Source organism: Pavona decussata, unplaced genomic scaffold, assembly GCF_977016875.1.
Source record: "Pavona decussata unplaced genomic scaffold, jaPavDecu1.1 SCAFFOLD_217, whole genome shotgun sequence".
In the NCBI taxonomy this organism is placed as follows: domain Eukaryota; kingdom Metazoa; phylum Cnidaria; class Anthozoa; order Scleractinia; family Agariciidae; genus Pavona; species Pavona decussata.
The window spans coordinates 782,210-796,046 of NW_028145622.1; the positions used below are offsets into that span (position 1 = coordinate 782,210).

Here is a 13,837-nt window from a genome sequence, read left to right on the forward strand (position 1 = left end):
TCATTCAAATTAAAGTAATATTTTACTCCAAATTAAACCAAATGACTTCACTATAGCTAACGACACTCAAATCTATTGTACACAACGATTGGGCCGGTCGGCAAAAAGCACTAGGTGTTCTCAATACTGCGATGAGAATTTTTGTCGATCGCCAAAAGACGTATAAAATCGCCCATTTCTGGGTCGAGAGGACAAAAGAACGATGAACAATGTTCCCAGCCCTAAAAAATGCAGCTTCAGGTTATGAGTTCAGTAAAAATAAAGCTTTTAAGAAGTACAGGTCTACTGCTATTCCTAGCATGTTAGATATTGGCGACTAAATTCCCCTATTCGTTTCTACGATTCTATACGCTCGTCACCAACAAACTGGATTACCGTATTATAGGAAATGAAGAATGCACTTTATAAACCCGATTTTTCAAAATTCGCGTTAATTTAATGTATCTTAATAAATGTCGATGTAAATTTCATGCACGCTATTTACAAGATTGTTATTTTAACACCTTTATTTCATTACAAAACCTTATTAGTTCATGACCCCTCTATTGGCTCTTTAGAGTCACTATCTTTTGAATTGATAGGGTCTAGGTGGCTTCAAAACCAAATTTTTGGCTTTAAAAAAAACTTAGAAACATCCGTGCACTTGTCTTGGAAGGCTTTATTGACGGAAGCCAAAACGCAGTTTGGCATTCAGAAATGTAAAGTGCGAGTTTGCAGAATTATGAAAATCGCAGTAAATAAAGCAAGATGCTTATCGTAAAATTCGCGTTAAGTTAATGCATGTAAACCCAACGTTTGAAAAATTCGCGTTAATTTAGTGTAACGTAAATTTTCGTCGCGTTGTCATCGTTCATTGTTAATGTAATAAGGTAATCAGACTGCGTCATTTTATCACGTGAGTTTTCAAAATGGCGGACACCGACGAGTGACGAAATCGCTGGCGCCGTGATCGGCTTAAAAAATTGGCCTATTGTGCCCGTATCATGGGATTCGCTTGCGTTCAAATTATTTCGACGCAATCGCCCTTATAAAATGACCAAGAGTGTCGCTGGAGGGGTCATGTATTTTGGGTTAACATTGCGTGCTTTCCGCTTATTTCTTATTGTTGTGTTTCTAAAGTAGACATCTGTTTTCCTTAAAAATACTGCCGGTAATTTGGGAAGTTAACAATGAATTAGAAAATTCTTTTGTAAGTTTAAAACAACAAATCTTTGAGAATGATGTATTATTCAGTAAGTAACACAGGCATACTCGGAAAAAAATCCGAGTACTCCTATCAGGAGTCGAACCTAAGACCTTCCGATCTTTATCATTTTTCTTATCGTTTTTACATATTTTTCAAGACAAAATTTGACTCCTACCTTTCGAAAATGACTCCAAGATTTGTGGAAATTTTAGAAATTTTTCAAAAACTCATTAATACTTCATAAGCCCACTGACCTATCAAATGGTCGATAAAACATCTCGTGCAGTGGTTTTAAAACCCGATGAAACCTCCTCCTTATTAGTATGCGGTGTTTAATGTTTTTCTCGTATGCTTATTTCTAACGTTCACAAAAGCATCATTGTTATGATTCTCTTGACACACGCTTTTCCAGGAATGTCTTTGAAACCGTTCAAAAAAACTCGCAGCACGTGTTTTATTGGGTCTAAAACAACTCGGTTGTGCCTCGTGGTTTTAAATCCCGATAAAACACTGCTGCTCGTGTTTTAAACATTACGTAAACAATAGACAGTGTTGCTTGTATTTAATTTTCAGCAAACGCTGAGATGGAAATTTTAGCTACTCTGTGGAACTTGATACTTTTGTATTCTCAGAGGGTACGAAAACAAAACAAAACAAAACAAAAACAAAAACGCTAAAAAGCACAGAATATCGGAAAATGAAACCAACTTACGCGACGGTTCAATGCTCCGTATATTTCCTTCCACAGGTAAACAACTAGCGTGGGAAGATATTGCCATCTCACTCGTGGTTTTGTGAATTCCATTTTCGCTTGGAACGTTCGAGCAAACATTATTTTGAGAACGAATAACAGCCGGGCGAAAGTTACTGTTGATGTGTTCGAAGATGGAGTGGCGTTCGTGTCTTACGAACGGCGGTTCTCCTTCCTCGCTGTAATTCGTGTTGTCAGCTGTCGAAAGACGAACAAAATCATAAAATTAATTATTGACGAACTGAATAATTAACGCTCGTGTTGCATAAATTACCCTTGCCGGGGTGATAGGTTTTGTTTCCGAAGACGTAAGGCGTCTTTTCCAAAGAATTGTGAGAATGTTTGGAGGCGAAAAGCGGGAAGCTATATGAATTATCCACAAGGAAAACAATTTACATGATAACAACTTTTAAGAAGAACTTTTAAGCTACCACGATGGCAACACCAACGAAAATGTCACCTGAAAATATAAGTTCAGAACAGAAAATAAAAAAAAAATCACCATCGTGTGCTCATGCTCTCAACAAGACCTTTAATTTGGTCATTTCATGTTATTGTTTTGCCGAGGACGGCTAAGAAATGTACCAAAATTTATAACGCACGTGCAGGGCCGTTGCTTTTCTCATTAAATCCTATTGGGTTTTTTTGTTGTTGTTGTTGTTTTGTTTTGTTTTTTTTTTTTTGTTTTGTTTTTTTTGTTTTTTTTTTGTGATGTTCTCGTTGCGGCTGCAGTAGAAACTGCTTAAACTCTCTATTAAATTAAAGACGACGACTTGGAACCTCTTTAGATAAATCGAACTACAAACTGGTGGATCCCCATTTTATTCCGACTCGTTTCCACTTGAGCTTTGTAAACTATTTGTCACAACAGTTGACACAATTTTTGGAGAAAACAGGAACAAGCACATTAGTTTTTGCGATTTTTAAAAGATAAAGGAAATCAAAGAGAAGAACGATTAAGAGAACTTTTACAGTCTCCAGAGAAGAGAACACCGTGTTCCCACGCGAAATCAACTGACTACATTCGTCTTATTTTGCAGCTGAGGCTAAACGCTCTTTTTTTTTTTTTTGGCAATTTGAGCCTGAAAAAGTCTTACTTCTTAAGTTACTTGTTATAGTATTTCAATAAATCTAAGCAGGCGTTCAAGACACCTATCAAAAAGCAATATCTGAAGATTCGCCGTAATGCTTCAATTGTAAACAAAGAAAATGGTTGAAAAATGTGCGGTTTTTGGATGCAGCAACTCTCGAAATGTAGAGAAAGGAATCAGCATGCAAAAGATTCCTTCTGAATCCTTCTGGTGTCCTTTTCTTACGTCACAGCGAAAGTGTCAAATATCGGACGCTTCTCATTGGTTCGTTCCTAATGAGCCCACGAGAGAAAAATTTGTCCAGCGGGGCTTAAAGCGCGCAAAAATTTAAAAATTTCAGTAACTTTTAGCGCTCGTAAAATAAAAAGGATTCAATAATTCTAATAATAATTTTTTCGAAAATGAGTTCTTGAAAGATATGGAAATCTACCAAAAGAAAACAAATTGAAGGGTTAGGGGCACTTTAAATTTTAGTTAATGTCAGCAGAGGCAGCCCAAGCTCGCTTATGAAGGGAATGAAATTGATTTCAAAGAACGGCAGAAACGGTAAAATAAGCCCCAAACGCACAAGAATACACCAGAGATAAGTCAATTTTATTCATTTTACTGAATGAAAGTTAAAATTTAGCATTATTTAAGCTTCGGAATCGAAGACATTTTATTCCCCATACAAAGTCTTATAACGCGTTTAAATTCTTAACGGCTGCCTGTAACCCAATACCGCTTGCACTCAAAGGTTATCGTCCCACTAGTGATTTATTATAACATGCTCTCTAGTGACTCGAGCTTGAGCTGCCTGTGATCTCAGCTTCAATGTTCTTATAAAAAGAGAGTGTAATAACAAAGGAAAGCCCGCACGATAAAACTGATTCGATCATCACTTTTTAATCCTTACCTATAACCACACTGTGTTCCTCAGCTTCTCGTTGATTTCTGTCAAGCAAAGAGTGACGTTAGTACCTCGCTCAAATATGCCAGTAGCTGGCGACAATTGGTATCTACGCGTTGCGTGATGCTGTGACGTAACGGTAATAGGTAACGCTAAAAAAAAAACTACCAAATAGTCCATAGCTCTTTAGAATCGCTAATTTCGCTGGACCTGTATAAAATGGAGCTCTATTTTCAAGGTCACGTTCCATTGTTACGGTTGACAAGAAGAGACCGCAAGTCCAGTTTTATGTTGGGAGGCCTGTGCAGCTTCCCACGCAATCTCCTCCGTTTGGGCTCGTCACGTTGGTGCGGGAGGGAGTGAGTTGCGTGACGAGCACAAACAACGGATGGGAAGGAGACTTTTTACCACGCTGTGGAAACCGAAATTAACGGCCATTTTGTCTGTTCCTCCGAGAAACAAAATTACCTCGTTTTCAAGCAAGAGTCACGCAGAAAGTCACGTGGTAATGCTGTTGCCCCGTTTTTAACCATGCGCTCACTCACGTTTTCGGTGTTCCGTGGACTCGCGTTCTAGCTCTGTTTTTGGAATTCATCATTTTGTACGCGTGAGACTTCGTCTCAACTCAAGTTCAGAGGGTTGCGTTTCTCTCTTCCTCGAATACCCACGTAAGCGGGTTTATTGGTGATGAGCTTTACGGTAGCATTTTCGTCTTACGAATTCACGAGGTTTAAATAATACCGGTAGTTTTAGTGCTTGTATCAAATCACAGTTGTACACGCGTTTGACATCTCAGGTCAACATGTTTCAATATACAAATTAAGTCGCTCTACGGCTTCATAGTAGCGAAATTTTCACCAAAATTTTTAGAAACACCTTCTTGGAAGAAGACTTAGAGCGTATACGACCTTCTAAGGTCTTTTCCTGACAAGTGTTTTGTATTATTTTTTTGTCACGCAATTGGGGAGGTTGTGTGACTTGTGTTTTCGTACTGGAAAATAAGATTTTTCAATTCACATTATTTTTTTTATGTCTCGTTTCGTTCTATATTTCCATGGAAATTGTGGCACGATACCCTTGGCTAGCTTAGCTTGTACACTGGAGTGTTTTTTTGTTTGTTTGTTTTGTTGTTGTTGTTGTTGTTGTTGTTATTTTCCCCGGGGAGCGGGTGGCTTTGCAGAGAATGGAACTGCAGTTATTTTTTTTTTTTTAATTTTTATTTTTATTACTATTACTTTGATTTTTGGAGAATGATCTGCCAATATTTCGTAAAGATGACGATTTCAGTAACAATCAAGCAAACCGCAGAAAGCTGTAAAACATATACAACGAAATAAGTCAAATTGAGAAGAACATGAAAAGGTCCCCCATAACTGAATTAATAAAATGTTGAGATATCGAACGCAATCCTATAATCTTTGATTACCCCTCGTTTCTACCGTTTATTCATTGTTTTTTAGCCAATCACGTGAGCTGTTCTGAAAGCTGCGTGGTGCAACGAAACTGTAAAGACAGCGGTCGTTCTCACAGAAACTCACTCAAATACTTGTCTGACGATACTTGTTGTTTGCGCGTTGCGTGACAATATAAGAACTGTAAAAGGTCACGCTAATAAAGTGTAAGGACAGGGATCGTTCTTACAGAAAGGGTTTAGTGAGAATAGAAAAGCGTTGGCTTTTCCAATACTGAACCAAACACCGCCAGGCTTATGTTACATTAAGTAAAGTTATGGATGGACTACATGTGTATAAATGTCACTTTGCTGGAAACTGAAACACTTACTTAAAACAGGTTTTGTGAAGACGCTCTACGTGGACTTTGATTCATTTTTTTTCTGCTTTTAGTCGTCGTCGTCAATGTTTTGATTAAAATGTTAATCAAACCCAATCGTTGGTTAAGCTTCGGTTTGAAACATCAAACCTCGGCTCGCGTGTAAATGAAAGCAGAAAAGTCAACATGGTAGAGAACCATCCACCATTTTGATTTCTTAAGCTTTTTTGGAGACTTGGTGTTTCAGAGGTTTCGTACCAAGCTGATCGTATCACCGACATTCCAGTCTGTCATACTTCAGTTCATGATCACCGCCGGCCAACGCAAAAGTCCCGAATTTATCCCTGAGTTAGCCTGCGAGCAAGCTCTCGGGGAAGAGGAGGGGAGGGGAGGGGAGAAGGAGCTATCCCTGAGTATCCCCGTAGACGATCGGAGATATCGTCTGCTTAGTCAGCAAAATATAGGACGGTGGGAAAAGAGGGGACTCCTCAATCGTTTGTGCTATATCGTCTAGCCATCCTACTCTACAGCCAGCCAACTATGGCAATTTCTAATGACTGAGTAACGAGGGACCGAATTAGTCAGAAGTTACTACAATGAAGGCAGATTGAAGAGGATCTCGTGTTGCCGTGGGACGTCAGTCAGTCTTTTTGTTCGCTGTCTTTTTTTTTTTTTTCATAAACGTTTTTCATGTTTTGTTTTGTTTGTTTATTTGTTTTTGGAAACCTTTCTCAAGGTGCTGTGCTCCTCCATTAGTTCAGTGGGGAAGGCGCTTCCACAATTTTTTCGCCAGATCTAAAACCTGGCTTTTAGCACTTTTTTCTATATAGCGCGGCACACGTTGAAGGTTTTCATCCTTCTAAGTTCCTCGAGATATATACCTTCTAATAGAGACTGACTGATTGACTGACTGACTGACTGACTGACTGACTGACTGACTGACTGACTGACTGACTGACTGACTGACTGACTGAACCTCAAGAAAGCATTTAGCTTTGAATTTCTAGTGATAGTGCTGTGTAAAATTTCCTTGTCTCAAAATCAAACCAACACTAACACCATTTCACCATTCATTATGGCTTTAACACTTCAATATTTCATCTCACTTCACTATCGCCATTTCACACAGGTCAAATCTGTGAGAGATCTTGGGATAAGAAAGCACAGTAACCATCTAAGTATCACAGCTCACCTTTGCTCAACAACATCGCCACCATTTTCAACACGTCCATCCAGAGACTTGCCACAACACGATACGTGCGAAATACTTACCAAGCCTTGTTCAGTCGTACCCTAAAACAAACAATACATTGATGAGTAAATGCTGCCTTTCTTTTCTCTTTGCGTTCTCGCAACGCTGCAGGTTTTCATTAATCCTGGCTTCCTTCTTCAAAAACCATAAGCAGAAGATACAGGTGGTTCAAGCACTCTGGGAGTGTAACGAATTTTCAGGTTCACTTGAATTGAGTCCTAAAGTGTGATGTCACAAATATTTGCCAAAAATCAGTATCTTATTGCAATTTGGGGGTGAGATATTAGCTCTGTTATGCCCCGATGACTCCATAGAAATTCTTCTAATTTTGTCTCAGTTCTAAACGTTTGGAACTGAGACAAACTAGAAGGATTTGTATGGAGTCATCGGGGCATAACAGAGCTAATATCTCACCACCAAATTGCAATAACATGTTGATTTTTAGGAAGAAGGAATTATTTCTTATACTCATTCAGAATACCGCAGTAAAACCCATAACTTCATAACTTTAGTTTTGTGACGTCATCACTTTAGGACAAGCGTCTATTAATCCAGGTGCGGACGGCAAATTGTCGTATTGTCTAAAGTGGAACCCCGCTCTACGGACACCGGCTTATTACGGACAGCTGTGTCTGTCCAGACGAAAAGATCAATCCCGTATTTCTCTTAGATTTGCCCGGTTAATACGGACACCGGAAACTTCATTGTAACTCGAGTAACACGCTCTCACACAAAGTTAGAGAACATTGATTTACGAGCGAGACTATTTGAATGAACGTACGGTTTACAAAATATTTACTCCAACAATATACTGTTGTTGAGGAACAACACTTGGGTACATCTTGAAATTTTACGGTACAATTAATAAGATAAATGTAAAAAAACCGCTGGTAAAAAAATCGCATTCTTATAACTTGCCAATCAAAAGATGCAGATGTTGGTTTGCATTAACTGATACACTAAATTAAATTTATGCGTACTCGCAAAGACGTTTAGTGTTTACAAGTATCTTTTATTTCACTGCAACACTTGCAATTTTCCCTTATCAAAAGTGCTATGATAAATACACTTGGTAAAAACGCTTCCTTAAAAGTTTTTGTGTTTATCTAGTTTATCGAAATGATATCAACTACGGCTGCAGCCATCACCCAACAAAGGATTTCTTGGTCATTGTCACAAAAACGATTGCGTGACAACTATCGCAAACGCATTCCTGTTTACAAACAATTCCTCTCGTCGTTATTCCAATAAGAACTTCTTGTGTCAACAGCCAATACATAAATGTATTTCACTGGCACGCAAAGGCTGGCCTAACGCCGACTATGACAGTTTGGGTTGCAAACACACAATATTCATCATCTAGTGTATCAATGAATTTCCGACTTAACGACAAACAATTGCACGAAACAGGTTATAACAACCAAATATACAGTTTACAGACGACGAAAACAATATCTAATTTTAATAACCTAGGAACGTCTCGGAATTCAAGCTATGCTTCTACTTGTTAAGTCAGACATGTCAAAACGATGACCGGCGGAAGAACGTTAATCGAAGCAGGTCATGTCAGCGTACACTTTCCGCTTTAATAAAGCCCGATACAGAATATCGGACGCCATATTCTGAACTAACTGAGCATGATAACCTGTTAGATAATCACTCTTGCTAAATATAGCTTTCACAGACTTTCTGTGTCTTGAATTAAAGACAAAACATCAATGACGTAAGAATAATGCAATGATAATAAAATAATAATATTTAAAAGAAGCGTGGATGGCGTACTGAGAAATCTACATTCAAGTCCATAACATTTCTATAATTATGCAAAATACATGCAACTTTATTAAAAAGGTCTTAAAATGTATTTTTGCTTGCTATATAATTATTTTTACCTCCACGTTAACTGTAAATACATTGATCAAGCTCGTCTTTCAATTACCATCCTTGCCTTTACGATCTTGACTTCATTGATCACATCAGGCTTTCGGCCTTGCTAAACTACGGATTGAAACATTGTTGTCATAGCGCAAGTTTCCCGCAATTGGCTCGCAAAAAAAATTGTTTTCACAACAAATCTTGCTACTAAGAAACACCTCTTTTGCTACAAGAGACATCACTCTCAACTCTTGCTACTAAGAAACGAATCTTATCCAAAACATAATTGCTTCTCGGTCGCACATTATTTTTCCTCTTCAAAACATGTTTCCAGGATTAGCCACCTTAAACGAAATAATGTACTCAAAACTCATTAAAATCCTGATGTGGTTTTTAGCTTCCCATTGGCTGGAGCATATTTTACGCCCTCCTCCCTTTTGTGATCTTGTCACACTACAACAAGCCCAGGCTAAATATTCTTATCATTCTGCCGATGTTAGGCTGAAAATATTCTTGTGAATATTCTTACATGTAGATTATAGCGTATGACATTTCCGTTTTAGAATGTATTGGGGTATGCTTTTTCCGGTTTAGTTCATGTCTTTTCTACTGTATACCATACATATACATGAATTACATGTACCGTTCATCGAACTGTCACTAGCATCGTACATTTGGCTAGTGCAGGTCTTTATCATTTTATTGGCTAGTTTTGCCGTTTAGAGACAGGAAGAATTTTACACGGTTTAGTTAAAAAACATATAATTGTATTGTATTTGCAAATTTTCTGACGAAGGGCTAACGCGGCTCAAAACGTCAACACTCGAATCTCTTTATGGTATCAAATCTGTTGATAAAAACCAAATATTCGTTTCCACTCCCCCATCGACGCAGAAAACAGTTTCTTTGAAAACCAACCCTCTTATCTAGTTAAAAGCTAGCTAAGTACAAAAATAATCTTTTTTCAACCTTTGCTCGAGCATAACACAAAAACGCAAACCGACAACAGTACAGGTGTAAGTGTTCGCCTGAGATCGATCAGGAGAACCACGAAAACTAATGAGCAATACTCCATTCTGTTGTATGCTTTCCATAGTTCACAAACTGAAAGTTAGCCTAATCTGTCTTGTTTTGCTCCTTGGTGTTTCTAGGAGTGAAGAGGTACCTACATTTAGCTTTTGTCCTTTACGTTGTTAATTAAATAGCGCCTTCAAATCTTTGAGAAGAAGCATTGAACAAATTGATTAATATTTAACAAGAGATTAATAAATTTGAATTGGTAAATTGCTTCTAACATTTAATCCGCCTTGTTGCAAACTCTGGTCCACAAACAATGCAACACAACAACAAAGACTCCATAAACGCCTACGTTATGGTGTTGTCAGTTTCCATAGTGATAACACACACTACTGATACATTGTAAACTCGGATATTTTTCCCAGTATGTCTGGCGCAAAATGCATCTCTCATTTGCAATGCAGTTAACAAGCTAAAAACACAACATCGCGTTTCTTACATTGTGCCGGTATATGCATTCGTCGACATTCAGATGCAAGTATCCTGCAGTATGCTAGCTCTCATCAATCACCTGTAACTCAGTGGTAGAGCATCCGAACTAGTAATCGGTAGGTCTTAGGTTCGACTCTTGTTGAAAGAACACGGATTTTGATTTTCCGAGTATGCCTGTGTCACTCGATACCTTTCATTTTAATGTTCACACTATAAGGCTTTGACACCAATAAGAGCTGTGCTGGAGTGATGGACAATACCACAGAAACGAACAGCGAAATAGCTTTTGTTTGACTGGTCATGCAGTGCTCTATTGCTCATACATGTTTTCATCATAAACTTAAAACGAGAGGACCACTCAAATCAATGGCAAAATCAGAAACAACGAGAGTTGATCTTCAGTGCCGTCCACAACTTGAATTGTCTGTTGCAGGAGTTAGGTATAATTAAAACAACACATTTAATCCAGAAAAAAGAAATAAATTATGCTTTATACACAAACGAACATAACCGAGTTCTTAACACTGTTACTCGTAAAGGTTTTCATCACAAACTTTACAACGCAAGAACCCGCACTCAAATGATCGAGTTAAAAGCTCAGAACTACGATTGACCTTTGAGCCGGGGTTCATATTTGGTGTTGGCTAAAATTGCGTTGCAGCAATTAGATATAAAACAACACATTCTTTTTCCCAGAAAGAAGCTTTTTGTGGAAACGTACTCAACATAACCTGGTTTAAACACCATATTCAGTTCAAACGTTCGTTCATGCTCGTTTGCTAGCAGTTAGACGTGAGCCATAACCGTAACTAGGTACCTTGTAACGATTCAACATGGATTCCGGCTTAAATGCACTGAAATTGTGCAAAGGGCAGTCTCCATGAATAAAACTCAGATATGAACGAACAAATCTGGTCGGTAATTAAACTGTCTGCGATGTACTTCTCCAGTGAACAGAACGCGTGAATATATCAGATGTTAGCTTGACCGTACGAAGCTTCACATACTACTGTCTAGAGTGATAATCCATTGAGTTTATCAGATTCTGACTGCAAAGAAGCAAGCTCACTAAAGAACGCCTAACGGCATACTATCTAAGCAGAACACTTAACTTGGCAATGATATACCTTCACTTTTAACGGCTGTGGAAACAAAAGCACGCAGGGTTTATCATATAGTGCAATTGCAACATTGTCAGATTACGGCAAATAAAAATATTTTGGCGCACCAAGTCAAACATGGCTCAAGGAAGGCTTTCGTCCTATTACAACGGAGATTTGAGATCATTTCGCGAAGATGGTTATCTTGGACATCTTTCTGCGCTACAATTTACATTTAGGTTGAGTATCTACCATACACCTCAACCATAGTTAACTCCTATCATCAAAGTGTTCACTATGCGAAGAAGAAGGAAATGTCATGTACACGTACCCCCTTTCGCGAAAACAGGCACTCTAAACTCTCTTACAGCTGTATAGGCGTATACAACTGTACTGGGCCGTTAGAAACGAATTTCTCGAAAACCCCTGCTACAGGTTGCGTTTGTGTGTAGTATGTAAATGGCATAAAATTTAAGGCAAATTTTAACTGGCTTATTTACGTGGATGTGTGTAAATGCAACGGTATTTTCATCCTTCTACATAATGTACAAAACGTGTTAATAATGCCGTATTTCAATGTTCAAAGTTTCAATGTGAGGTTTCACAGAGGACAACTGCAGTTTTTTCCTACAGCTTTAATCCACACATCTTTGTCGAGAAAGTCCTTCGGAGCAGCCATTTCACCGAGAAGATACTTTGCTCAAGGTGCCCCTAACTGACAGCACTGCTCTCATCATGACACCATTCACCGATGGTTTCACTACAACAAGAAATATCACAGAAGAGGGGTCTCTTATGAACAGACCCACGTCCTTGATTTGAACCTATCGGCTTTCCAAGAAAGGCCTTGTCTAAGAAAAGGTATCCCCCAGAAACAGCAATGTTTCTTCACACCAAATTCCCTTTAACAACCCGCCACGGTATCAAGGTACAAGGAGAAAGGAACGACGGCCTATACCTATATACATACTGATACGATTCAAGCAAGTAGTGCTGGATTCACGAGAACTTGCTCCGTATTAACGATTGACCCCACATTAAAAGAAAGATAAATAAGATACAACGAATACCTGGTTAAATCCAGCAGACATGATCATTTGATCGCAGAACAACAAAACACATTAAATCAGTTCGCACTCGACTGAACGCAAAGAGCTTCGACACCGCGATCGAACTTTCCCGATCAAGATGGCGGACAGAACTGGAACGAGGCCTGCTCAAAGCAGTCAGGTGATTTGGTTACAAAAACGTCATAAACACAAACAAGATGGCGTGGTATTACCCCTGTCAGTAGCGATACAAGTTCTGGTCACAGTGATGAATATTTATACTCGAAGATTATGTCCACAACCGTTTATCAAATTCTCGTATTTGCGAGCTTAATTAAAGAAAGAAAACGACAGAAACCCTTTTTGACCCAAGCTCAAGCTGCTCCCAATCTCCCCAAGGTTTTAGCTGTCACTGCGTCTTCGACTAAAGGTTAACACTTCGGCTAGATAACTTGTCGCGTCAAAGTACTTTAGAGTTGCTCAAGCATCGTAAAGGCAAGCGGCAGTCGTATCGTGCTACGCATAATGGCTTCAGGTCAAAAGGTTCAACCAACTTTGCATTTCTATCTTCTCTGAGAAAAGGGCGTGCGTAGAAATAATTATACACGAGGCATGTCTAAGAGAGCACACCAAAACGCAAACAAGCCACATTTCAGTGCATATTGTGGTTGTTGGAAGTAAACGTTCACTACTTGCGAAAGATTCACCATGAGCGCCGCTTCCGAGTCGCGTTCTGCACGAGGGCGTGAATTTCGCTTTCGCTTTGAAAATAAGTCGGTTTCCTGGTCGTGAACGGTAAATGAACACTTGCTAAGCAGCAAAAGCTGTCAATTTGTTCATATCCTAACACACTAAGGGCACCGATTGCATCGATCACAAAACGCGTCGTGGAATTCGCTCTAAGCACATGATCTCTCTCACGATATGATCGATATGGCGCGCGTTTTGGATCGAGCAAGTCCTACTGCTTTAACGGCTACAGTAAAGTTACCTTTGGAGTAAGCGATGTTCCTTGTGTAATATCAGATTCTTCATTGTCTAAATCATGCTCCTCAACCCCATTGGTGCACCTTGGAAGAAACAAATAACAGAACATTCAACGCGAATCAGGAAGAGGGTCAGTGATGGAAGGCGCGGAGGCTCGCAAACTACAAGTCGTCTTCTTACAAGGATTGCTCTTTTTCTTGCGTGGATGTGCGATCTGTGTTGTTTGGTAAGCCAATAACATCCCAAAGATTTCGATCGCTTTCATCGGCCATTGCTAAGGCGAAGAAAGGTACATCTATGAAACCATAAAGTCATGAACAACTTCACCGTAAACCTCGTAAGACTGGGGTCACGTCTCGGTTGATCGCTTGCTCCGTT

General features: G+C 39.0%; 1 protein-coding gene across 5 annotated transcripts in view; it reads right to left on the reverse strand.

Annotated features, from left to right (window-relative positions):
* The window catches only part of LOC146459712 (uncharacterized), a 39,369-nt gene extending 25,540 nt beyond the window's left edge, over positions 1 to 13,829 (reverse strand). For 4 of the 5 annotated variants that reach the window (XM_085089143.1, XM_085089142.1, XM_085089141.1 and 1 more), the window contains exons 1-5: positions 13,640 to 13,829; positions 13,464 to 13,542; positions 6,880 to 6,980; positions 3,924 to 3,961; positions 1,899 to 2,135 (exon numbers count right to left, since the gene is read on the reverse strand). In XM_085089143.1, the coding sequence (XP_084945269.1) occupies positions 1,899 to 2,135; positions 3,924 to 3,961; positions 6,880 to 6,980; positions 13,464 to 13,542; positions 13,640 to 13,731 (547 nt within the window). In that variant the 5' untranslated portion in view covers positions 13,732 to 13,829. Of the gene's footprint in view, positions 1 to 1,898; positions 2,136 to 3,923; positions 3,962 to 6,879; positions 6,981 to 12,493; positions 12,627 to 13,463; positions 13,543 to 13,639 lie in introns of those variants that run through there. The other variant, XM_085089145.1, reaches the window with a different exon arrangement.
* Between the last annotated feature and the right edge of the window lie 8 nt (positions 13,830 to 13,837).